Source organism: Pholcus phalangioides, unplaced genomic scaffold (genome assembly GCF_987345545.1).
Source record: "Pholcus phalangioides strain wild (caught in Gottingen) unplaced genomic scaffold, Ppha-v1.0 ptg000024l_1, whole genome shotgun sequence".
NCBI classification, from domain to species: domain Eukaryota; kingdom Metazoa; phylum Arthropoda; class Arachnida; order Araneae; family Pholcidae; genus Pholcus; species Pholcus phalangioides.
The window spans coordinates 23,575,187-23,599,489 of record NW_028301616.1 but is presented as its reverse complement, the minus strand read 5'-3'; the positions used below and the strand labels follow the sequence as shown (position 1 = coordinate 23,599,489).

General features: G+C 38.4%; 3 protein-coding genes across 5 annotated transcripts in view; all 3 read left to right on the top strand.

Moving 5' to 3' along the window:
• The window catches only part of LOC149069023 (uncharacterized), an 89,118-nt gene that overhangs the window by 13,674 nt on the left and 51,141 nt on the right, over positions 1–24,303 (top strand). Inside the window, exon 3 of one of the 3 annotated variants that reach the window (XM_089250459.1) lies at positions 7,135–7,562. The exons of 1 other annotated variant lie outside the window; for it this stretch is intronic. In XM_089250459.1, the coding sequence (XP_089106585.1) occupies positions 7,135–7,544 (410 nt within the window). In that variant the 3' untranslated portion in view covers positions 7,545–7,562. Of the gene's footprint in view, positions 1–3,218; positions 5,396–7,134; positions 7,563–24,303 lie in introns of those variants that run through there. One more of the 3 variants, XM_089250457.1, reaches the window with a different exon arrangement.
• Positions 8,799–11,322, top strand: LOC149069027 (uncharacterized). Its single transcript, XM_089250460.1, has 2 exons — positions 8,799–8,915; positions 10,743–11,322. Exon 2 carries the CDS (start codon positions 10,751–10,753, stop codon positions 11,216–11,218), a length of 468 nt encoding a protein of 155 aa, XP_089106586.1. The 5' UTR covers positions 8,799–8,915; positions 10,743–10,750; the 3' UTR covers positions 11,219–11,322.
• Positions 18,900–22,875, top strand: LOC149069026 (uncharacterized). Its single transcript, XM_089250847.1, has 2 exons — positions 18,900–18,996; positions 22,358–22,875. Exon 2 carries the CDS (start codon positions 22,366–22,368, stop codon positions 22,810–22,812), a length of 447 nt encoding a protein of 148 aa, XP_089106973.1. The 5' UTR covers positions 18,900–18,996; positions 22,358–22,365; the 3' UTR covers positions 22,813–22,875.

The following is a 24,303-nucleotide window of genomic DNA, read 5'->3' as shown; positions in this document are numbered from 1 at the left end:
AAAACTTTTGTCCGATAATGGGGAGTGTCCGTTATTGGGGAGGTACGATATACAGTAAAACCTCGTTTATATGACTTTCATACTTATACGAAGTTTTGCTTCGGTCGCAATTGGTTCTTATAAGTTGCTGTGGATAAACGTGATACACCGGTGGTTATATACATGCACAATCATCAATCGTCTCAATAAAGAAAGTTTGATTAAATTTCACCATAATTTATCACTTTTACCGGCGATTATGCAGAATTCCCAAATGAAGTTGGAACGTCTGATAAAAAATATAAAAAAATTTATAATCTTTCTTCTCTTCATTAAACTAATTAATTATTTTTACCCGTGCATGAATATTTTGCAATGAAAATTAAGTTAAAATAAGTGTGAAGAAGAGAAACAAACGTTCATTACAACGTTATCAGTTATGTTGGCTTTCTTCACGCGCATCAACATGTGCAAACAAAACCAACATTACCATTCGGAATCAGTATAATGGACCATAGTTATGTTCAGTTACTCAAGTAATTGACTGACGGATTATCATATTTACCAATACGAGCTTAGGATTATACATAATCACCTTCGAATATGATAAATTCTCGATTTATGATGAAAAATTTACAAATTAGAGTTTGCCTGATTTTACTGTCCGCTAATGGGGAGTGAAATACATTAAAGCCCTATTCCACGTTGTCGGAGATCAGAAAAGTGCCCGTTAACGGGAAGTGTCCGCTAACGGGGAGCGTCGGTTAAGAGAGGTTACGTATGGGCGGAGAATATACGGGGTGATTTTATCTGTCTTTTTATCTCAATTTATACTCTTTTTATTCTGCGTACTTTATACTCTTTTACGAATACAGCGATTCCGCAACAAAAGCTATGCGAAGATTTCTGGAATTTAGAAGGGCTTTAAAAATTCCAGAACATCAATGAATGAGTTCGAATTCTATTCGATTTTCCGTTCCGATATTTTTATATGGAAGAGAAATACGCACATAAATATTGATTGAAATGGAAAAGATTTGCGCTTGGGGAACCCCTCCTATTTAAATAAGAAAAAAAACCCTATTTGCTATAAATTCTCCAAGCAAAACTGGCTGTTGGTTTTATAACTGTTTGCAGCATGAAAATGAACAATGTGTGGTATGATAATATATGAGAGGGTCACACAAGGAGAAAAACGAAGATAGCCTATTTTTTGATGAAAATGATTTAATGGTGCCATCTGTTTGTTTATGAGGTGTACTATCGATATCTGGAATGCGTAAGGGGAATAACAATGATAGTCCCCTTAAAAACACATTCTAAAATAAGAACCAATAGGAAAGAACGATGATAGTCCCATTTGTTTCCTGTTTTACAACAAATAAGCAAATTGTGACTTGTCATCGTTTTTCCCTGACCCTTCATATATTATTTATTTTCATGCCGCATACCGATGTAAACCTTATGCAGCACGATACCGGTTATTGTGTTTTTAAGTTCGTCGGAAAATTTTTCTAAGGTAAACATTAAAACAGACTAACCGGTGTTATGGTGCATAAGATTTATACCAATATGCAGCATAAAAGAAAATTAGTATCATATCATATATTGTTAATTATTTATGCCGCACGCCTGTTTAAAATCAGCGACCAGCTTTACTTGAAGAGTTATAACAAGTTTTGTTTTTATTTGACAGGTGGCAGCAGGAGTCCCAGTCCAACGATTTTTCGCTCATGATAAAATATAATAAGTTTGGGAAATTTTTTTTCCAAAAATTTTTATTTTCCTTGGGCTCGCAAATTATCTCTCCCGTTTATGTCGGTCCGCGAAAAAACTGTTCACTTAATTGATCTCATCGGCCCGCAAGTAGGAAAAGATTTAAGAACACATTATACTTTACACGATATTTTTTTGAAGAGATTCTGAAACCTCTGCGAAGATTTTTTTAATACCTCGCCCTGAATGTAATTTCAACTTCTTTCATTTGTTCCCGTTATTTCGAGCACTTCTAATAACATCAATATTTTGCACTACATGATCACCGAAAGTGTTGATGAAGTTGTTGTTATTGCTATTTTCTGTGGGTGATAAAAAAGTGTGATAAGAGTGAATCTCTTTACAGGCGCAAGGCATTAAAACGAATTCTTTTAATAAACTAATAAATTATAATTTTTATAAGTGAGCAAATACTTAGAAGCACCTTTTCTGGTGGTACTGATTTAGTAAAGATGTAAAGGAAAAAGAACGTACACATTTTTGGTGGAACGTGAAGATAATGTTGCTCTCCATGCAACGATAATCCCTCTACAACGATATTTTTCTTTTGGTCCTCAGAGTATCGTTATATCGAGGTTTCAACGTTTTATAAAATTTCACTGTTTTTGTCTTTTTTTTAATCAGCTAAAAATTAAAAATTGGGGGGGGGGAGAGGATTTTGCAACTCTTTGACTGAAGCATATTCGTGGTAAAATTTTGTACGTTAAATCCAAAGTCCGTAGAATCGAGGATCGTTATGCTGAGGGTTTATCTTATTGGTGAATTTTTTGCATGTTACCCGTTCAGGAGTGCTATTTGTATTAAAGGATGGTGCTGATTTGTAAAACTTCCTGTAACACATCGAACTGTCCATTCATCGTTTTAAGATACGGAAAAGATGTACGGAGGTGGAGAAATTAAATTGAATGTGGAAGAAACCAAAGATGTCAGCAATTTAATGTCCATTAGATGCTGAAGCATCTGTGACTGAATGTAATTGAATAACGGCTAATCTTCCTTGAAGCGGAGACTTCAATACCGTAGAAAGTAGAGTACACTGACTAGAGTTATCGTGATAGCCATGAACAACATCGATCAAGATGACGTCATTCTTTGCACCGAACAAAATCCTGACGATTTATGCAGCTGCAGGATACTGGATATACACATACAAACTCATTGAAAAAGTGCCAATGACTAAGATACTTTCTGCTTCAACACAAGCTCAATGGATGCACTCATTCTATTGACCACCTGAAGTCATGGGCGAATATAGAAGTGGTTTAATATAATGCCTTACTTTCATGCATGACATGAACTCGTCGCATGACATGAATATGTCGCATTACAACATTCAACACAACATGGCACACGCAATCCAGAGAAAATGATAATGATAAAAAAAATGTGTTGAATTTCTGTTCGTTTTGTAGAACAACTTCTCAATGAAGTAACTCTTTTAATGTTTGTTCTACTTTTCCCAGAAAGACGGCCGAACCTCGCAGTCATCATACCACCGATCGTCGTGCTACTTTTCATCCTCATCTGCATGTACAACGTGTGGAGGATTTGTTGCAGCAACAACCGGAGGAGGACCGTGACCACCATATCGACGGCGGCGTCTCCACCGAATCCTTTCGCCCAGCCCATCGTCGTTCCTGCTGGCATTAACCAGCGACAGCAGTATCAGCCGCCCCCGCCGCCACACCCTAGGCAACAGTACACTGCGGCACAGTACCCTACCACGGTAGCTGCACCAAGGCCTCAAGCACAGCAGCAGCAGCAGTATCCGCCTGCACCTAGCCATTACTTCCCTCCATCACAGCCGTACCATAACCCGTCGCTGGTACCGTACTCGCCATCCGATATGCCCTCGCCAATGGGCGCTCACGGTTACGAGCCGCCACCGAAGTACTCGGAAGCTGTCGCTCAGCCGCCTTACGCACCGTGCCCTACATCATCACCGGGCATTTCGCCTTCTGCCCCATCCGCAAACCAGATGCAGTAGAAAGAAGAATCAACAGCCATGTGGCTTTTAGTGTCAGAGATATTTCAACCTGAGGGTGCCGCAGAGGCGAATACTGTGTCTTCAATCTGTGTAGTGCCTGTAAAAAGAATTCCCGAGTGATTTGGCATTTTTCCAGACAGCGAATGTAACACGTATACGTAGGTACAACAGCATCAGCACCCTCTACACTTCAATCTGATTGTTTTAGGGATCAGCTTTCCACATTAATTCCGAGAATCCTTAAGAAAAGCAACTGGCATGGAAGCCGTTTTCTTTGTGGTTTTTGATTCCAGATCATGTTAATGAAAGTGCACATCACCTAGTATTGCCTAGGAGAATCTTCACTGTGTTTGGTAAAATGAGAAAAAAATTTCTCTTGTCTTACTTTTCGGGTAACCACCATATTAGACAGCTAAGGCAGAAGTTGCCAAACTCTTTCTGTCAGTAGATTTAGCCAAAGGGATTTCATCTCATTGATCGGTACACACACAACAACAAGAACTCGAGGACATCTATCACACGCAATCCCTGTATACTGTAAACAGTATACACGTCTATAAATGATAATAATATTGGTGATTTTTTGTTCTGGAATACATACATTCAATGCACCAATCACTAATTCGGAGACTGAAATTTATTGAAACTTTGAACAGAAGAGGAAAATCACAAAGTTGTCCGGGCTAAAAGGTATGCAAAAGTAATGGCTTATCCTGAGAGAACGAAACGTGCTTAGTTATGAAAGTGTCGGCTGAAATTGGTTTTCTGCGGTTTTTCAGCTTCAAGGAGCGTGAATGCGGGCCGGTCCTCCCATTTGAAAACCGCACATAACAGCCAGATCTTCAACATGATATGTACATAACATGAAAATTCCAGTACTTATCATCTTTACTTCAAATTATGGAACACGGATGCCAGCACCAGCAAGAACACGAAACAAGCACAACTCCAAACACTAATACGTTATATAGGGCCATGCTTATACATACACTCACACAATACGTTCCAACGTGTACCGATTCGTTACAAATTCCGAAACAGAGGAATGTGTATGAGGTGCATATTCGGTCAAGCGGTAGTAGTTACGAATTTCGTGCCATCGAAAGGGGATTGCCCCAAGTTTTTCTACCAAAATGGCTCATATGAACTGTCCGCAGCCGACCTGAGATGCTTTCACAGCAGTCACATACTGACTCAATCAGCATGAGGGTGCCACAAGTTCAGTTCCTGTTTGTTTTTTTTTGGCTAGCTTAATTTAAATTTGTGAAGTGCATTAAACGTCGTGTATGAACTGAGTAAGAATGTGGAGCTTTCCACATGCGCATGACAACATATTTCTGCAATAAGTGATTAATAACATCTCAAATGCTGCTAAACACTTGGCAAGAGATTCAAGAGATCCATTACTGTTTAGACATCTGCTGAGTCCCTGACGGTGCTCACATTCAACTTTATGAACCTGCGAATAATAAAAAAACTTGAGGAGTTGCCTTATTTAATGCAACTAAAATTTATGAGCAATCATGTGTGTTGTTCTCTCACTATAAGCCATTTAGTTTTGAATACTTTTGGCCCGGATAACCTATATTTTTATGTATTTGTTTGTATAATGTACCGGATTTAATGCATGCCAAATAAAGAATTTGTAAATTATCTACGGGTTATCCCTCGAATTTCTGTTAGACGTGATCAAATAAACAAATATGGGAGCTGGGAAAAAAAACGAAGAAATACACAGAGAGTATTTCGCAAAAGGCGGACGGTCTGTTTTCATATCACTCAGTGTGTGGGTGATGTTACATGCGCATTGTAGTGGGTTCTCTGTCTGTTCACTCTCACATCTTCGATTTGGTCAACTTGTCCACTACTAATTGAGTTCCTTGAACACGGTGTCGTGAATTGCCAACCGTACTGTCTGTGAGATGTTACTTACCGTACCATAAACACAGCATATGTACTAAACTATCGAGTGCGGTTTTTTTTTCTTAATACTCGATAATGTGAACTCAACATGCAGGGCGTCTGGGAAAAGGGCACCACAACATCAAAATCGGATCTCTAAAAAACGATTTAATGGTGGGAAATTTATTTCAGTAGGGTAATTCGTGTGCCAGACAGACTTTAATTTTTTATCACTATCTTTCATTGCTTTAGTTGGAAATTGCATGACGCTGCGCCAGCATAATCCATATGTGCGTAATGAGCTCCACAATTTCCGAATTATTTTTGAAAAACCATCATTGCGATTGAGATAAGAGGAGATACTTAAGTGTTCGTGGCCGTGCCTGACAACCAATGAAAGTTTAACAATTGTAGTGCTATCTATCGTTGAAATATATTAATGACATAATTTCGTCAAACCTAGTAGCAATTAAAATTTCACAGGCTGTCTACTACTTGATCATTGCACCTTCCTGAAATAGATACATACACCTGAAGAATTTATAACGAATTGGTTACATGCAGGACGTACGTGCGTTCTGAGTTTTATGCGTCGTTCCAACGTTTTAATGATGCCTGAGTTATGCTTGTTTTGTGTTATACATGTGCAGCCATCTGTTTTCCCATATTTTGAAGTGGAAAATGGCTGATTAATTTTTATGTTAAGTAAGTATTCTACAGAGACTTTCTCAAATAGGATACCGGCTGGCAAACATGCAAAAAAAATTAATTTTTTTATCGTTAACTGTTCATTCATTATATTCAATTTTAAATTTGAGGTGCCTTCCCGGACACCCTGTATGTCCCAGCATACAACCAACCTCGGTGGTTTTTGATGGAAATACATGAAACCAACCCTACGGTCTAAACGCGTCACTTTGAGACTTTCACTTGCTTGTGCTCCCCTCTTCGTGGAAGAATCTGAAATGGGAACTGAAATGAAAGATTCGTTGCACTCTCAGATGATGGCCTAATACTGCCAAACCCAAAACAGCAAGCGTGCATTTAACCGTCTCATTCCGTTTTCATTTGATCATTCCCATATGATAGTTTTGTGTGGATAAGGTCAGCCTGTCCACATTTTAGAGGGGAAAACTCCCATAATAGTGACTTCTGTATAAATAGTACTCCGTATCCAGCGTATCTGTTGGGTACGAAGCATAACCTTTTAGTCAAGTCGGTTAACCGCAACATCACACACGTATTTGAAGATGCTTCACAAAGAAACAATAAGCATCTACGGTAAATATTTCGAAGTTTGGCATTGCGCTGAAAATGTCAGATTGTTATAATCACGGTTAAAAAAAGACTCGTTCAAGACCAATCGAATGACCTTTCTCTCGAGTTCAAGTATGGAATTTAGTGGAATAATGACAATCATTGAATGATTCTTCTGACATGTACAAAAATGAAAATTGGCTTACTCGCTCCTTATGTTTTACTTGTGACAGATGCAGTCAAACCTGCTGCAATCGGTGGAGTACTAGCAGTAATCGTTTTGATTATTTTGTGCCTCGGTTGCTGCAAGAAAAGAGAAGTCACGGTGCGTGTGGTCCACTCTGGGAACTCCGATCGGCAACAACGACGTCTCCCGAACACGGCTAGTGGCGGGTATCGTCAAGCGAGGCAAAACAATCGCCGACAGCAGCAGCAGCAATACCAAAGGCAGAGGGACCAACAACAATACCAGCAGACGCTTCCTCCTGAATATTTTCAGCCTACGCTGGTTGCACCCAGCGCACCTCTTTTGCCGCAGCAACCCCAGAACTACTACTACAACAGCGTGCCTCCTCCGTACGTAGAAAATGCGTATCCAACGAATGAGTTGAAAACACCACCACCACCACCGTATTATGGATAGACAACGCTTTATGAAAAATAGAAGACCTCGATAAGACAAACGAAATTAATTGATCTGTTATTGAGCTTTCCTAAATGTAAATCAAATGCAAAGCCTTTGGTGATTTTCCCTTTTTTATACAACTAATAAATACTACACTGTATTTTCCTAAAATATGGACGCACTGATTCTTTTCTATCTACGCCTGTATGTAGTCCTTCGTCTAGACCCGCAAATTTTAGGAAACACTGATTCTTCTTTGTCTAGACCTGTGAAATAAGGAAACGCTGGTTCTTTGTCTATCCTTGCTAGACCTTTGAAATAGGGAAATGATGATTCGTCTCTTCTAGACCTGTAACAGAAGGAAAACCCTAAAACTGCTGTCCTCTAAATTTTGCCGCAGTTACGCCCCCCCCCCCCCCTAGTTACGGCCCTGCATTATGCGTATTCGCCGGTAAAAGTGATAATTTATCAAACTTTCTAAGATGATTGAAGTATGCATAATAACCGATCCATTATGTAAAATAACCGATGTGTCACATTTACCGTAACATATATATTAACAACCAAATTATGAAAAAAAAATGAAACTGACATCTCCTGCGTCTGTATAATTTAAAAAAAAAAATCATTTACTTAAAATGCTCAAATCTCATCGAATTCTAAGTTGTCGTTTTTCAAATTTCTTTCCAGTATGTTTTATGTACAGTGTCAAATTTTCTGTAAGTTTCGTAAAAACTGGTTGAAAACTCAGTATAGAGTTTTCGCTGTACTACGCACCCTGTATAGAAGGATGACTCTCATTTTTCCCCATAAAATAGGATGGTGATGAGTATAGTCAGGATTAATTTGATCGGCTTTTTGACTGCTCTGATTAATCATCCGAATTTCATTTCAAAAGGGGAAACGAAAACGAAAGTCCTGTGATTGTGAGTTATTTATTAAGTATGCCCAAAACAATAACAACAAAATTTTTGTAACGTGCCTGCAATACCCGATTTCCATTACTCGTGCATGTTTGTCGTCAACTTCACGTGAGAAGCATAATTTCCTCCTTCCGACAGAAATGAAAATGCAGTTGTAATGATGATATAAAAAAATATATACACATAAAAAACTTCGACATCGAAAAAAAAAAAAAAAAAGAGCCAATGATATGACGAGAAACAATCTCTGGAGCCAATGACGACGTCAACACTAGTTTGTCGCAGAATGACGTCAATTTCGTTGCTTTAGGGTTAAAAATCTAAGAAGAAAAATTACGACGAAAGAATTTATACTTCCTTTTCGTTTCGCTTTCGTGTGTGATTCTAATAATAAGGAAATACTGTGCAAGTATTTTACAGGTATTTGCGAATCCATGCTGTTGGATTATAGACCGTTTAATTACAGGTAAGTTCATATATATACTAATTAGTTTTCATAATCCAGAGTATGCGAGAAATCCTGGACACGGTTCAAAAATTAATAAAAAAGATCATCCTATTGACATGAAAAGGTGTGGTTTGTAAAAAAAATACTTATAATGGCCTAGAGGTTTTTTTTTTTTGAGGAAATAAGAAAAACAGTTCAAACTTTCATTCACAGATGGTGTTGCATCATGAAAAACTCCACATAACACATAAAAATGCGACAGAAACTGAGCATAAATAAACATTATTTATGCGCTGTTTGTGTTGTATTTTATGTCGAGTTTTCTCATGATGCAGCGCCATCTGTGAAAGAAATATAGAACTTTTTATTATTATTTATTTAAAGAAATGAAAACTCCACGCCTAGAGAAAGAGAGATAAACATTTTGGTGCAGGCCATACCTACCGGTTTATTTTTTATAATTTTTTCAAATGTGTCCAGGACTTTCCGCCCACCCTGCATATATATATATAAATGAAATGCTCATTTACTCATGAAATTTGTGCTTTTAAAACTTGCATATAATTTGAACACATTTACATTTACAAATAATACGGCACAAATAATTTTATGCACCGCGAATTATATTAATATTCGTAAAATGAGCTATACAAATGTATTAAGGAATATATTATACACAATTTCTGACATGATTTAGGTGAAACAGTTGTACAGAGCCACCTGTGGGGGCGGGGAGTGCGACAGATGCGGGCCTATCGGGGCTCCCGCACTCACAGAACAAAAATAAATAAGAAATACAAAACAAAGTGTGGCCCCATCTTCAACTATGATTACAAAAAATCAATAAACAGGCCAACGTAACATAATGAGATCTCTCGAATAACGTAAAAACCCATGGGCCTCAAAATTGTCCGTAAAAGGGAGCGTTGTACATTCGATGGGCTCGGGATGTGTGTGTGCGCGTGTGTCCTCGTTAACCAAGGGCGTTGGAAGTGTTGAGACCTGTGGGTGCTCAGCTTTCAGCTAATTCTGAGGTTGAACTCAGCCCAGCGCAAAGAAATACTATAGGCACGATTGCCTTCTTATCACCCTAGGCTCCAAAGATATTTCGGTTAACTGGAGTTGTCCGCTACTCATGCTCCTCACCCAACCCAGCCACATCCAGGGGCCTCATAATACTGATTCTGTACCAAGATTTTCTATTCTAGAATGTCAACCGGAAGGAAGGTACTTCCGGCTGGGGGGCGGGGGGCGGAATATCACTTTACCAAGGGTCCGTCGTCTGGTAATGGTGGCCCTGGAATTGGCCTAATCCTGAGGATCAAGTAACATTTTATTTTGGACTTGAAATCAATTTAACTTCAATAATAATGCAATTATTATAAACTATAATTAAAACAATAGACGGATTAAGAGCAATAGATTTTTCAGCTAGTTTGTGGACCCTTAATACCTTTGTTTTTAGCTATTTTTTCTTCCTTCAAACACTATAAATGCCTTTTTTAGTACCTATTTTAGGCATTTTTAGTGCCTTTTTTCCTGCCTATTTCGACTGTTTTTAGTGCCTAAATTTACGGTCTCTAATGATAATGTTTACACACTATATATTTCAGCCGCTTAAGGCGCTGGTATTTTGGTTGGATTTGACAATTTCATTAAACTTTCAAGTTTTGTTTCCAACATTAATATGTATTTTTGTTTTTAAAACAAAATTTATTTATTTTTTGTATAAACACAAAAAAATTAAATGTATTTTTGTGTTTATACATACATTTATATATATTTTTTGAATTGATGCATCATTTATATCCTAATTTGATGAATTTCTATGTTTTTCACTAGCAGGTAGAGACATGGATGACATGCCAAGAGCCGAAGTGGTGATTCCCGTAATGTTAGGATCTGCTTTCGTTTGCATGATTTTCTTCTTCATTTGCACCAGGTGCCTACAGAAACAGCAGCGGAACAAACAAATGCAGCGGCGGGAGCAACAAATCCAGCGGATGAACCAGACGTGCAACCAACACGCGCAGTACATGTCCTGCAACAACGCTTATCCGTACGGACAACCACCAGTGATTGAAAACTCGACGCTTCCGCAAGTGCATCTTCCACCCCGTATTATACCGGGCAGAGTGATTTCTCCGTACAACCAACACATACCACCTAGTGCTCCAACGATCGATCCTGGATACAGCAATGTACAGGGACTTCCGAACACCACTCCGCCGCAGTATGAAGAACTTCCACCAGGACAAGGGTTCGGGTTAACTGCACAGAAACTGCAACAACCTCCTTACCCAGTAGCCGATAGGTACTAACGTCGGTGAAGAATGATTAGAGCGAGGAGGTCTTCTCAACGAATAGCCCACGGGCCACATGTGACACTCGAAGTGATTTTGCAGTGGCCCGCTGACGAAAAGGCTCAGAATAAATGAAAATTAATATTTGATAAACAATTACTTCAGATGCAATGGAGATTCATATTCAATGAAAAATTAATTGCAGAATTTATGGAAATTATTATTTAACGAAAAAAATAATCTCATTATAAATCAAGTTCCCTAATATCATAGGTCGTCCTTCTCCAGGGTCTTGTGCCCTTTGGCCCACCAGTTAAGACGCCCATTGTGTGAATCTAAATACTAAAGTATATGATTTTTTTGGCCCTCGGGTTTCATGGAAATTTTTGTTTTGTCCCGCGATGTTCAAAAACTTGAAGACCCTAGAATCGAGGTTTTACGCTATGAAGTTTATTAGCAATAGCCTTGGCTTTTGGACACATTGCTCATCCATGACTGAATGAATCTCATTGTACGCGAGAGGAGATTGAAATTAACATCATATTGAAGATGAAATAGTATGGTTCGAGACCCTGGTGGTGGAGAGCTTTACAAAATTTATTTTGGATGGGGGGGGGGGGATAGACTCAGCTACAGATTCTGGTTCAGAATACGTTCCGAAGCAACAGGAATCGAGTACAGCTCCGGATAAAGTACAAATATCAGTTATGTGTGCGCCCAATCAACCGGACTTTCAAGAGTTACTAGGAGATGAGACTCGAATCGTAATGAAATCAGCAGAATGAAGAACTGATTCAACATAGAAAACTGAAATGATGTCATGGATTTTAATTATAATGAAACTGACCCTTTTTTTAAATGAAAAATCGTCGATAGAGACTGGCTGTGATATAATTCTTTTTGTATGATACAGGAGTTGATTTTTGTGATTTTCCCATTGAATTTATTTAAGTTATTACGTGTGACATTATTGTTTTGTGTACTTTTGAACAGTGTTATTCAATGATTAATCCACGTGGACCGGCACAAAATCTTGAAACTTCAAATTCTTAAAGCAACTACATAATCAGGAAGCTGCATTGTTGAGGGGTGAGGAAGATGCTTTAGCGAAATTTCTATTCGTATAGAAAAAAAAATTGTTCAGCCGTGTTAGTAATAGAAACTAAAAATTATAACAAAGGAATCGAATGTAAGTTATTGCAACGCTCCGAAAAAGCACTGAAGCCACTTATACAATAGAGTCTCGTTTATCCGACCTTCGCTTATCGGACATTCCGTATTATCCGTCGTCCCACCGCACCCAAAAAACCACATCAATCAGCAACAAGAACTGCAAATTGTGAGGGCAGTCTATTTTTTTCCTGCTACTGACTCTATTACGGCTAATCAGTTACCCCGTATGGGCAATGGCACGCCCGTCTATACTATGAAGAAGGATGATGATCAGTATGACTAACTGATGAAGTAATTGTCGCTTTTGCCAACCTCAGGGGTCAAATTTTGTAAAACCCTTCCTGAGTCGGTCTTTACATAATAAAAGGAAACTACTGACCGAATTTCATAAATATAGCTTCAGTGGTTTTGACTCGGCGTGATTTCTCTGTATAACCTTTGAAGCCCCTTAGGGGTTGAATTTCGAAAAAACCCTTTTTTAGTGAGTAAAATAAAACTACTGACCGAATTTCATATTCATAACTCCAGTGGTTTCGGCTCGGCGATGATGAATCAGTGAATCAGACAGTCAGGACATGCCATTATATACATAGATTTAGAACTTTAAAAGAGGGAGAGAGAATTTTAATGTTTAAAATGTTCAATCCTTAGTACGAATTAATTAAGGGTGCTCTGTCGATTGCCATCAAAATGGAAAGGTTTGAATTTTCGTGTTCCGGCCAACAGATCGATTGTACCGTCTGATTTCCATCACTGTACTTGAAACGAGTTGGGGCTTTCGAAACTTCTCAAACACTATTTAAGTATCCATATGTAAAATATTGATGTGCATTTTGGTTAAGAAATCGGAAGAGCGATCACTGTGTTGATACGTACGACCAAAGAAGACTGTTTTTACTAACGTCCTCTGTTGTTGACATAAAACACCAGTTGCTGAATTGACGCATGTTATACGAATATATTTCTTTTTTTCAAGAAAAAAATTATGCTGTAAGTTATCATTTTAGTAAAATTTATTGTAGTTGTGAGTTCAATCATAGCAAAATTTGATGCAGTCAAGTATCTGTTAATTTATTTTCATCTTATTTTATTGTGGTGGACAAATATTATGTTTTGAAGCGGCTTAAGTTTCGATTTTGTGCGTGTCAAAATAGTTTCGTTTTTCAGTGACTTCTCTCGTTGACTTTAAGTATCATTTTCTGATGTCGCACGTATAAATTTTGGCCGTATTTTTTCGATTTATAACGTTTATTTTATCCGAGAAATCAATTTCTCGATAATTTACATTAATAATTCATTATTTCATCAAGTATTGCTCACTTAGAAAAGGAATCGGATACAGTGACATATCGGTTAATACGATATTTCTTCTGCTTTCATAACCCAGAACCACTGGCAAAACGTAAAAAATTTGATGACCCTTGCAATGTACGGTAAAACCCCTCTTTTGCGGACACGCGCGGGGCAAAAAAAAAAAAATTGTCCGTAAAAGAGGGGTGACCGTATCAGAGGGAGTTCCTGTATTAATTGTATGATATATATAGTATTAATAGAAACTGGAAATGGTTCTTCATTTAATATGAATGAAATTCTGACATGAAAATACATAAAAGTCATGAAAATACATAATTATTGCATAGATACGAAATTAAAATTACAAAAGAAATATTATATACAAAGTTTACATTCTGAATTAACATCTTTTGGGAAAACTCATCAGTCACAGTTTGGTGAGTTTTGCTGAGTAATTAACTCCTTCAAAATGAATTTTACGCTTAAAGACTAAATTAGTGACTTTCCGTCATTGCGTTTACGGGAAAATGTATTTAATCAATGCGTTGAATTCATTTGCAAGAGCACGAACTCCAATTTTACTTTTTTCACTGTATTTGAGACATCGATTTTTTTTTCTTTGTGATAGCGAGTGACAATTATACTAGAGCTGGCCGTATTAAACAGCGGGGAATTATGTAAAACATAGGAGCACGATCACCAACGCATGATTTCAGACTCTAAACTGACATCAGAGGTGCCAAACGTTAACGAATTTCAAGCCAAAATTGCATTCAAAAGTAGCCGGTTGATCAAATATTTATACTTTTGCTGCCATCTAGTGAGCATAATTCGAACCAAAGTTGCAACTATCGGTGTCCGCACAGGGGGTTTAGTCCCATAGAACGAATGATAAAAATGGTGCCTGTGACCACATCTGAAGTTGACTGTTAAATAGGGGTTCGAAATACATTATTTAATTAGGTTTTCGCCGGGATATTTTTATTTGGCCGTAAAACATTGATGACCGCATCTAAGGGGTGAAAACGTTAAGAGATTTTTTACTGTTTATACACATAAACATATTATACTTCTATATATACAATATTATACTCTACTCTCTCTATATTCCCAATCTTTAACGCTGATACTTTCAGAATGACGAGAAGAGAAGCACTGATTTGATTTCTACTTGAATGATTTTCCAAAAAAGACTTCTCACCGCTTTTCTTTCGGCGTCATTGTATACACTGGATTCCGCTTATAACGTTTCCACTGTACGTTTTCTCGCTTAGTACGACTTATTTTCGTGGTCCCAACTTTAACTAAAGCCGGATCGACTGATTTTTTTCCGTCTTGAGATATTTTCCGGTTCGTGATTATGACCTAATTTGGAATCGTAAATTTTTAGTTCTATTTCCACTCCTGTTATTACAATCTGTCATTAAAACGGTAGGTTCAGTGAGTGCAGTCAATTTTTAGCCAGTTTTCGGACCCTTAATATTGTAGCTTTTAGTGACTTCCCCCTGTTTTTTACATTTATTTATTTATTTATATGTAGACTCTCACAACAGGCAGATGCCGAATTACAGTGGAGTGAAGAAAGAGTAAAATAACAAACATAAACAGTACGTTGCAATACATAAAGGCACAGAATAATACAAATAATAACGGCACAATAAAAATAACGCAAAAAAAATATATATATAATACAAATGATATCATATGTGTGTACAAAAAAGGAGAAAAAAAAAATGTCAAAAAAGCACATAAGAACTTCCACACCTGAGGAAGCGGAAAAGAGGAGAATTTTCCAACACGTTTGTTCGGTATGGTGGGACATACAATAGATTTCGGTTGCGAAGATTTTTGCTATTACAGTGAAAACTGATTTGGGCTAAAATGTCTGGTACATCCAAGTCGAAGTGCAAAATTTTCACAAAAAAGGTGATCAATGCATTCTGACGGCGGACTTCGAGTGATTCATAGTGAAAAGTAGATCTGAGTATGTCTGTAGGAATTCGAATATCAAAAATTTGAAACTTCTTGAAGTAAACAAAGCGCAAAAGCCTATTTTGTGTGCGTTCAATCCTCGTGTTATTGTACAAGTAATATGGATTCCAGATTATGGAACAATATTCTAGAACTGATCTTACGTAAGAATTGTAAAGTCGCAGCAAGGTTTCTGTATTTTGAAAAAATTCGCTGTTGCGGATTATGAAACCGACATTCCTTGATGCTTTTGAAACAATGTTATTAATATGCTGGTTGAAATTTAGAGTCTTATCAAAAGTGACACCTAAGTCTTTCATGTACTCTACCCTTTCGAGTGTTTGCCCATCAATATTGTAATTGTACAGGATGGGACTATGCTTCTTACTGAAAGACAGACATTCGCACTTGGCAATATTCAGATTTAACGTATTAATGTTACACCATGAACTGTGTTGTTCGACAGAATTTTGTAACGTCACAGCATCATCTCTATTATTTACGACTTGGAAGATTTTAACATCATCAGCATAAATCAAGAAATTAGAATCAACGTGATTTTTCAAATCATCGATGAACAAAATAAAAAGCAAAGGGTCCAAAATGGACCCCTGAGGAACGCCAGTAAGACAGGGATAGCGGGAAGATTTAGTTCCATTAAAACTTACTTGTTGGTACCGACCTATGAGGTAGGATTCCAACCAGTTAGCAAGGTGACCTGAAAAACCCCAAGCCCTGATTTTTGAAAGGAGGATAGTATGGTTAACGCTATCAAATGCTTTGGAAAAGTCATTAATTATTATCAATGTTTTTTTTAATGCCTATTTTAATCATTTTTAATACCCTTTTGCCTGCCAATCTTGACTATTTTCAGCACCTGAATTCCGGGCTCTACAAATAAGTAATGTAGTGAATAACATTCACCAACCTCGAGTTTGGTTTTCCAACCTCGAGGGGCGAATGCGAGTTGTTCTTATTTGAAAAAAACAAGACAGAGAGGCAGACTTGCAACACGACATTGACATAACATGAAAATTTTTAGCATTTGCCAGTGAAAGTCAGATGGCAGTCCGAGTATAACACGGAAATATAAATACGTTTTGCTACGCATATCACACACATAACACGGTCCTGCGTGTGACCAATTCGTTAGAAATTCTGCAGAGGAACATGTACGAGCTGTATGTAGGGTCAAGTAGTTGTATTCATACTAAACTTCTTATACACCCTTTTAACTTTTAGATATGCCCCAAGACAACGGCTTTCCACTTCAGAGAGCCAGCTGAACATTTGCGAATACCTTGGCTTGAGTGCATCCTGAAGCGGGAAGATTCAAAAAGTAAAATACGTAAACTGGTCCGCTTTCTAGAGCAGCACCCTGAGGATATCAGAATTACAGTCCCGGAGCCAGAACCAGATAGAGAGCCACCTATGCCAGTTAGGAGATCCACTAGACTACGACGTCAACGACACCCAGACAGCGATCTCGTACATCTGTTTAGAGAAGAGGAAGAAGAAGAGAAAGCCTGAGTAGTCGAGAATAGTTTGATCCACGCTGGCTTATCGAAAAGCTGGATACAGGCAGCAATTACTGACGAATGTCTTTGGACCAAATCAAACTACACGGTACAGCGATTAGATCAACCCAGAAGCAGATTGACAGCTTTCATTGATGTGATAGTTACTAATCCAATGAAAATCCCTGAAGAGAAGCAGATCACACACAAATTTTATCAAGAACTATTCCCGATTATGACGATTATTACGATGATTTTGTGATTTATAACCTGTGATTTACAATTGTGATTTATTTACATGAATCACCATTTTCGATTACAAATTTTATACTTGTTTACTGGCGAGGTGCGTAATGGCACCTGCCCATGTATGTAATATATCTTTCTCAAGATCAATAAATGGTTAGGTTTCCCCGGAGGCACCCGAGTCCCCAGGGACAATGTGCTTATATCACTGTGTCAGAGCCTGGGTGTCTCTCGGTTCCTATCACTATCATATGTAACGAAACGAAAAGACCTCATTTTCTTTTTGTCTTTTAACTTCCAGTTAGAAAATTGTTGCTCTATCTCTCCTGAGCACCCTATCCCTACCCGAAATGAATGAATAAATAAAATTCCTTGTTTGTAAGTGCGTTAGTGCTCATTGGAAGCCAATCGAGGAGTGATTCTCGGAATTTATAAAAAATTTATAAACTGCGAAAGAATGTTTCGAACTTTTTCTGTTTTTTCTCAACTTTTTCGAAGTTTGTTTCTAAAAAATATAAGCTGCTCTTCAAATCAAATCTATAGAATTTCTGGATATTATGCATACCGAGATGAACTTGGGACATAAAGTTCTTCACCGGCAATTTGGTTACCGGCCAAGTGCACTGACGAATATACCATGGAGACGAGATCTTTTTCCCATTAAACAACGCATGTGTCTACTCAGGAAGTCACGCTGATATGCGTTGTTGAAGAGGGAAAGGATATCTCCTCTTCGTGGTATAATGGCCAGTGCGCTCGCACGATTAGCAAGAATCCTGGGTTCGATTCCCGGTTGAGACAACGGAACTTTTTTTTTCTACCCAAGTTCACCTCAGAAAGTCTACTGATTTGATGTATTTATAAAATACAAAAAGGGCAGAAAAAAATCATCATCCATCCATCTCTATGAGCTGCTTTTTTTTCCTAATTTCCAGTGATTTTTTTTAGCTCATACATATATTTCGGCTATTATTGCATTCAGAAACGGGGAATGATTATTTTCCATTTCGTAAGGCTTCTCAATAGTGACTTTCTAATATCGGAAATTACAGGACAGGGGGCGACGAAAAAAAAATAAAATTAGTTTTTATTTCGGTAAATATCTACGGCTCATGGTAAAGTAAAGGACATGTCGAAATGGAAGAATAGAAAACGAATCACACTTTTTCAGTCGGAACCATTTGATCGGCTTTAACAAAAGTTCTGTGATTGTGAGTTATTAAGAATGCCCAACAACAATTTGAATCATGTGTGCAATGCATGGTTTCTATTATTGTACATGTTTTGTCATTAACTTAACGTGTGAGTCATCGTTTTCTTTCTTTCCACAGAGAAATATTAGTAAATGATGTCAAAAAAAGCGAAAAAAAAAACGTGGATTTGCTAATAAGATGACAAACAACAATCTCTAGACGATGACGTCAATTTCGTAGTTTTTGGGTTAAAAATCTGAAGCGAAAAAAGGTTTAAACAAAAGAATTTGTAGATCCTTTCGCTCCGCGTTAGTGTGATTCTCATAATAAGCAAATACGGTACAAATATTTTACAGGCGTTAGTGAAGTTGAGCTGTTGGAGTTATCGATCGGCTAATTACAGGTTAGTGCACATTTATACTAATTAGTTTCCATACAAATCACATATATATTTATGAAATGCTCATTTGATAATGCAATTTATGCTTTTGAAATTTTCGTGTAATTGAACATGAACATTCAGCTTATAACTAGCTGAAGGGGACAGCAAAAAAAAGTTCGTAATATGCAAAATTCGAATTATTCAATCCTTACACTTTCTATCTAACTATACAGTGCACTCGGGTAATATGAAATACAAATTTTAATATTTTTTTGGATTATTCCAATTTGAAACATGGTAGAAATCTGAAACCTGTATTTCTATAAAAATTTGGTTTCTTGTCTTTCATTGACAAGTGTATTGTATTCAAGAATAAATATTATAACTGTGAAAAAAGGCATTAAAAAAATCTATTTTCGCATGGGGTAATGAGGAATAGGGGGTTTAAAATAAAGGAAACTAATTCGAATTGATCAAAAACAAGATTTAATGAGTCTATGATAATTAAAAATAAAAATTTCATCGTATTTTTCTTGTAGTTGATCATGCGGTGGTGTCATGGCTTATCTACACAAGAGCCATAAATGCAATATTCCTAATCTGTCCCAAAACCGTCACGGTGGGCCCACAGAGAACAGGTCACATATTATTTCTAGATCTTTCCTCTTCCCCCTTGCAAGATTGGGGGTCGCTTTGATGATTATTACCTGCATGGCAACCTTTTTCCCTCATGAGGGAAAAAAAGAGGTATGATGATCCGTCAAAAGAGTCCCATCTTTGTTGCGGAATAATGGTGGGTGACTCCGACCTCCTCTCCCATGATCCTTTGTACCGTGAAACTACTGTAAGCTCCTTCATTAGCCATCTTCAACCAACCACCCTCGTCCAACCCGCGTAACAGTGACGACTTCCGGAAGAGGGGGAATACCGGCATAAACTAAACGCCATGTAAACGGGTTGTAGCGAAAGTCCCTGTTACGGGTAACTGCCCGGGATATTTTATTCTAATAAATTATCCTCTATTCTATAAATTATCCAGCGTCGTCATAATGCAAGGGTCCAACAGTCTGCACGTGGGGGGGGGGGGCTTTCTTGGATGCATAGGGCACTCCCGATGTTTCGAATCTCTGATATAGTTGCGAGTATGCCACAGAAAAGCTTTTTTCTTTAAAAGCTCTCCGGGGATTTTTAAAGATGCCATAGAGCTTGATTACGCGGAATCCCCCCAAAAAAGCTGTCACAGAATGAACAGTTGGAAACAAATGAACTAATGGAACAGGCTGGATACGTGTATCTCCCTAGCTTATAAGAGCAACGAGCCGATATTTCCACATGGCGATGTGGTCATGTGGTTTCAAGGCTCTTCTTTCCTTTGATTTTCATTCGAGACCCCCTTTTCTCCCAGGAATACCCTAGAACCTCAAGGTGAGACCACTGGACCGGACTCAGTCATTTAATGGTTCGGTAGGAGAACCTTTTGCGTCCATCTTCAATGTTTCTAGAGAGATGTGATAGCGGGTTATATAAGCCCAGAGATAAGTTTTTGGCTTTGTGCATACCAATTTAGGGCTCTTGCACGCAGAACAAAATAATAGCCACGGATCCGGCATGCCCCATGATAACTATTCAAGCGGCTGGCGCGGAATCGTGGTTTGGGGAGAATTTTATTGGTATAATCTTAAATAGACATTTTGAAGATTAAATTTCAAGCCAAATATGTCCGCCCATCTTTCAAGCTCCTTAAGGATGTTCTTTGATTGTTATTATGATCAAGAAGTCATCAGCAAACGCTTGTAGTATTATGTCCTTAGATGTGGCCGTTTTTAGTATTTTAGTTGCTGCAATGTTCCATATCGTAGGTCCCAACACCGAACCTTGTGGAACTCCGATATTATATTCTTCAAACTTATTTGTAAGTTGATTCCAATACGTTCTTTGTTGTAGGTAATCAAATGGTATATTTTTAGATATGTTGGTATTTTCATTTCACTGATGACAATTTTAACTTGATCTATTTTATGCCCCATGACAACTATTCAAGCGCTTGGCGGCGAAATCGTGGTTTTTGGGAAGCATTTTGTTGGTATAATCTTGGTCCGTTATTTCCACTGGAAACATCCATCAATGGCAGCGCTTACCTCCACACTGCCGCTGACCATAAACTACCGTTATGGCTATAAACTGACCATGTGCACCCTTTTATGGCGATAATGTTTCCTGATGATGATGGCTATATTCCCAGCTGGAAAATGTACCCTCACACGGGGCTAAAATTATCTCAGATTGGTTTGAAGAACATAATTCAGAGTTTCAATAGCTTCAATGCCCCCCCCCATCATCCCAGTCACCCGATCTCAACCCAAATCAGCATTTGTGGGACGAGGTTGAAAGGTCTGTTAAAAGATCCGAAACATCACCTTCTAATCTCAGGGAATTAAAAGTTGCCCTTTCGTTAAATGGGCTAATATTCCTCCTCAATGGGTTCAGCAACTTGTAGAGAGTCCATGCCTAGAAGAATATTTGCTGTCACAAAGCCAGAGGAGTCTCACAAGATATTAGTGCTGAGTAGCATAGCAGGGTGTTCCTAATTTTTTGGCGACTGGGTGTAATGTCTAATACATTTTGAAATCAGACTCTGAGTCCGAAAGGAAGACGATCCCGAATAATCTATTTTTTCGAGAGCTCATCGTGATGTTAAGACCGTCGCCCCCTTCTTGGGAAAGCCTGAAAGGGCTGTGAGCTGTCTTATATTTACCAATAGTTAAGATTATAAATTTTTTTGGAAATCAATATAAGAAGCCAACTAAAAATCTTATTCTGTCAAAAATCAAGGCACCATTGAAAGATGGGGGGGGGGCGTCAAATTTACTACCGCTGGTAATGAATAGACATATTCTTTAGCAATAGAATCAAGTTATTTCTTTTGAAAGCAGTTCGTAAAATATCATACGAAATCATTACAATAAGAGATTCAGTTTTACGGCCCTTTGCGGTCGCACCCTTCGCACCTGCCCAAGTCCGGCTAGGGCGGGCCATAGTATGACTATTTATGCTTCTTAAAGAATATTTCAAATGTGATGGGTGATACACACGTACATAGGCGGAGATTTAGACGGGAAAGTCTGGGGTGGGCACGATGATGATTGCTGCGGGAGCATGATGATGATGACGTCAATTAACATATACGCATGTACATTAGATCAGTAGGCTCCATCTTTGATGCTGGGGGAAGAGGGCAATGCCCCCTCATGCCCCCTCATGCCCCCTCCCCGTATCTCCGTCTAGGCACACCTACAGGAAAAAAATGAATTTTCCTCTTCGATTGATGCATTCCCTTTATCCTCATTTAACAAACTCTCTCTTCAATGTTTTTCATTTGCAGGTAGAGACATGGATGGCATGCCAGGGCTCGGAGTCGTGATTCCCGCAGCGTTCGGATCTTTTTTCGTTTTTTTGATTTTCCTATGCATTTGTTGCGCGTACCTGCAGAAACAGGAGTGGAAGAAAGGAATCCACCACAAACATCAGACGTGCAACCCACACGCGCACTACGTGTCCAGCAACAATGCTCATCCGTGCGGACCGCCGCCAGTGATTGAAAACTCGACGCTTCCGCAAGTGCATCTTCCACCCCGGGTCATACCGGGAACAGTGATTTCTCCGTACAACCAACACATACCACCTAGTGCTCCAACGATCCATCATGGACACTGCAATGCACAAGGAATTCCGAACACCCCTCCGCCGCAGTATGAAGAACTTCCACCAGGACAAGGGTTCGGGTTACCTGCACAGAAACCGCAACAACCTCCTTACCCAGTAGCCGATAGATATTAAAGTCTCTGGCCAAAAGACTAGTGAAGAATGATTGGAGCAGGGGAGGGTCTTCAACGCAAATGTCCGTGGACCATATCTGACACTCGATTTTGTATTGGCCCGCTGACGGAAGGGCTTACAAGTTACAGAATTTATAAAAATGATGAAGAGAAAGAAAATTTCAGTGAACAAATATGTATTCTATCCAGAATCAGTGAAAGAACTAAATTCAGAAGTGCTTTTGGAAATCATTTCAAAATGAATGAGAGAAATAATTTCACAATGAGAAATTATTTTACAGTTAGTGGAAGAAATAATTTTAGGGAGTCATTTCTGAAACACCCTGTACGAGTCTCAAACATATTCATTCAAAACATACACAAGCAACCCACGCCTCGCGGATCAAATCTGGCCTCAGGAGTAATTTGATGTGGTCCGTGACCTCAAACCTAATTTTGTAAAAATTAACTAATTTTCACATTTACAGATCCCTTGAGTGTCCCATGGCACATTTACAGCTCACTTAAGTGACTTATGGAAATGTGAACAGCTCACTTAAGTGACTTATGGCACATTTACAGCTTTCTCGAGTAACCTGCGATGCAATTCCATATCACTTGAGTGACACGCGGCATGTTCACAGATCATTCGAGCGATCCGCAGCATATTTACAGACCACTTGAGAGACGTAGGACACATTTCCATATGGCTCAAGTGACCCCGTGGCACATTCTCAGATCACTTCAGAGACCCGCCGCACACTTCAAGATCAATTGAGCTGCTCGCGACACAATTTCGAACCAATAAAGTGGTCCGCACTCTCCAAAAGGTCGAGCACCCTTTGATTTAAGATTTGGCTGGCTTCTGAAGTTTACGCTATAGAGGTTTACGTATTATAGTATTGCGCCGTGGCTTCTGGACGTCTAGTCGTAAGCGAAAGAGAGGAGATGGAGGTTGAAATTAACTTCTTATTAAAGATGAAATATTGTGGTTCGGGAACCTGAGAGGGGCGGACAACCTCTTTACAAATTATTTTTGTGATTGTTGAGGGTTGACTCTCAACTAGCTTGATCCCGAGGTTCTGGTACCAAAACGTATTTCAGAATACGTTCCGAAGCAACAGGAATCGAGTACACCTTCTACCAAAGTACAAATATCGGGTGTGTTGTCAATCAACCAGGGTGTTTCGAGGGTAATCTGAGAGACGGTCCTCGAAGTTGTGACGAAGCAGTAGAATAAAGAGCTTATTCAACATAAACTTGTGTGATTTTTATGTTATCGATTCCTTTTGATGAAATTGACGTTTTATCAATCAAATATCCTTAACGGATATAAAGGCTGTGATAGAAATCTATCTGTGTGACACCAGTTGATTTCTGTGACTTTTACACGAATTGTTGTATTGGATATTCTTAAGTTATTGGTATGTGCCTTTTTTGTTATGTGTGCTTCTAGACTGGCTTCTTCTGGCCTAAATAAGTGACCTGTTCTCGAAGTTATTAATAAAATGTA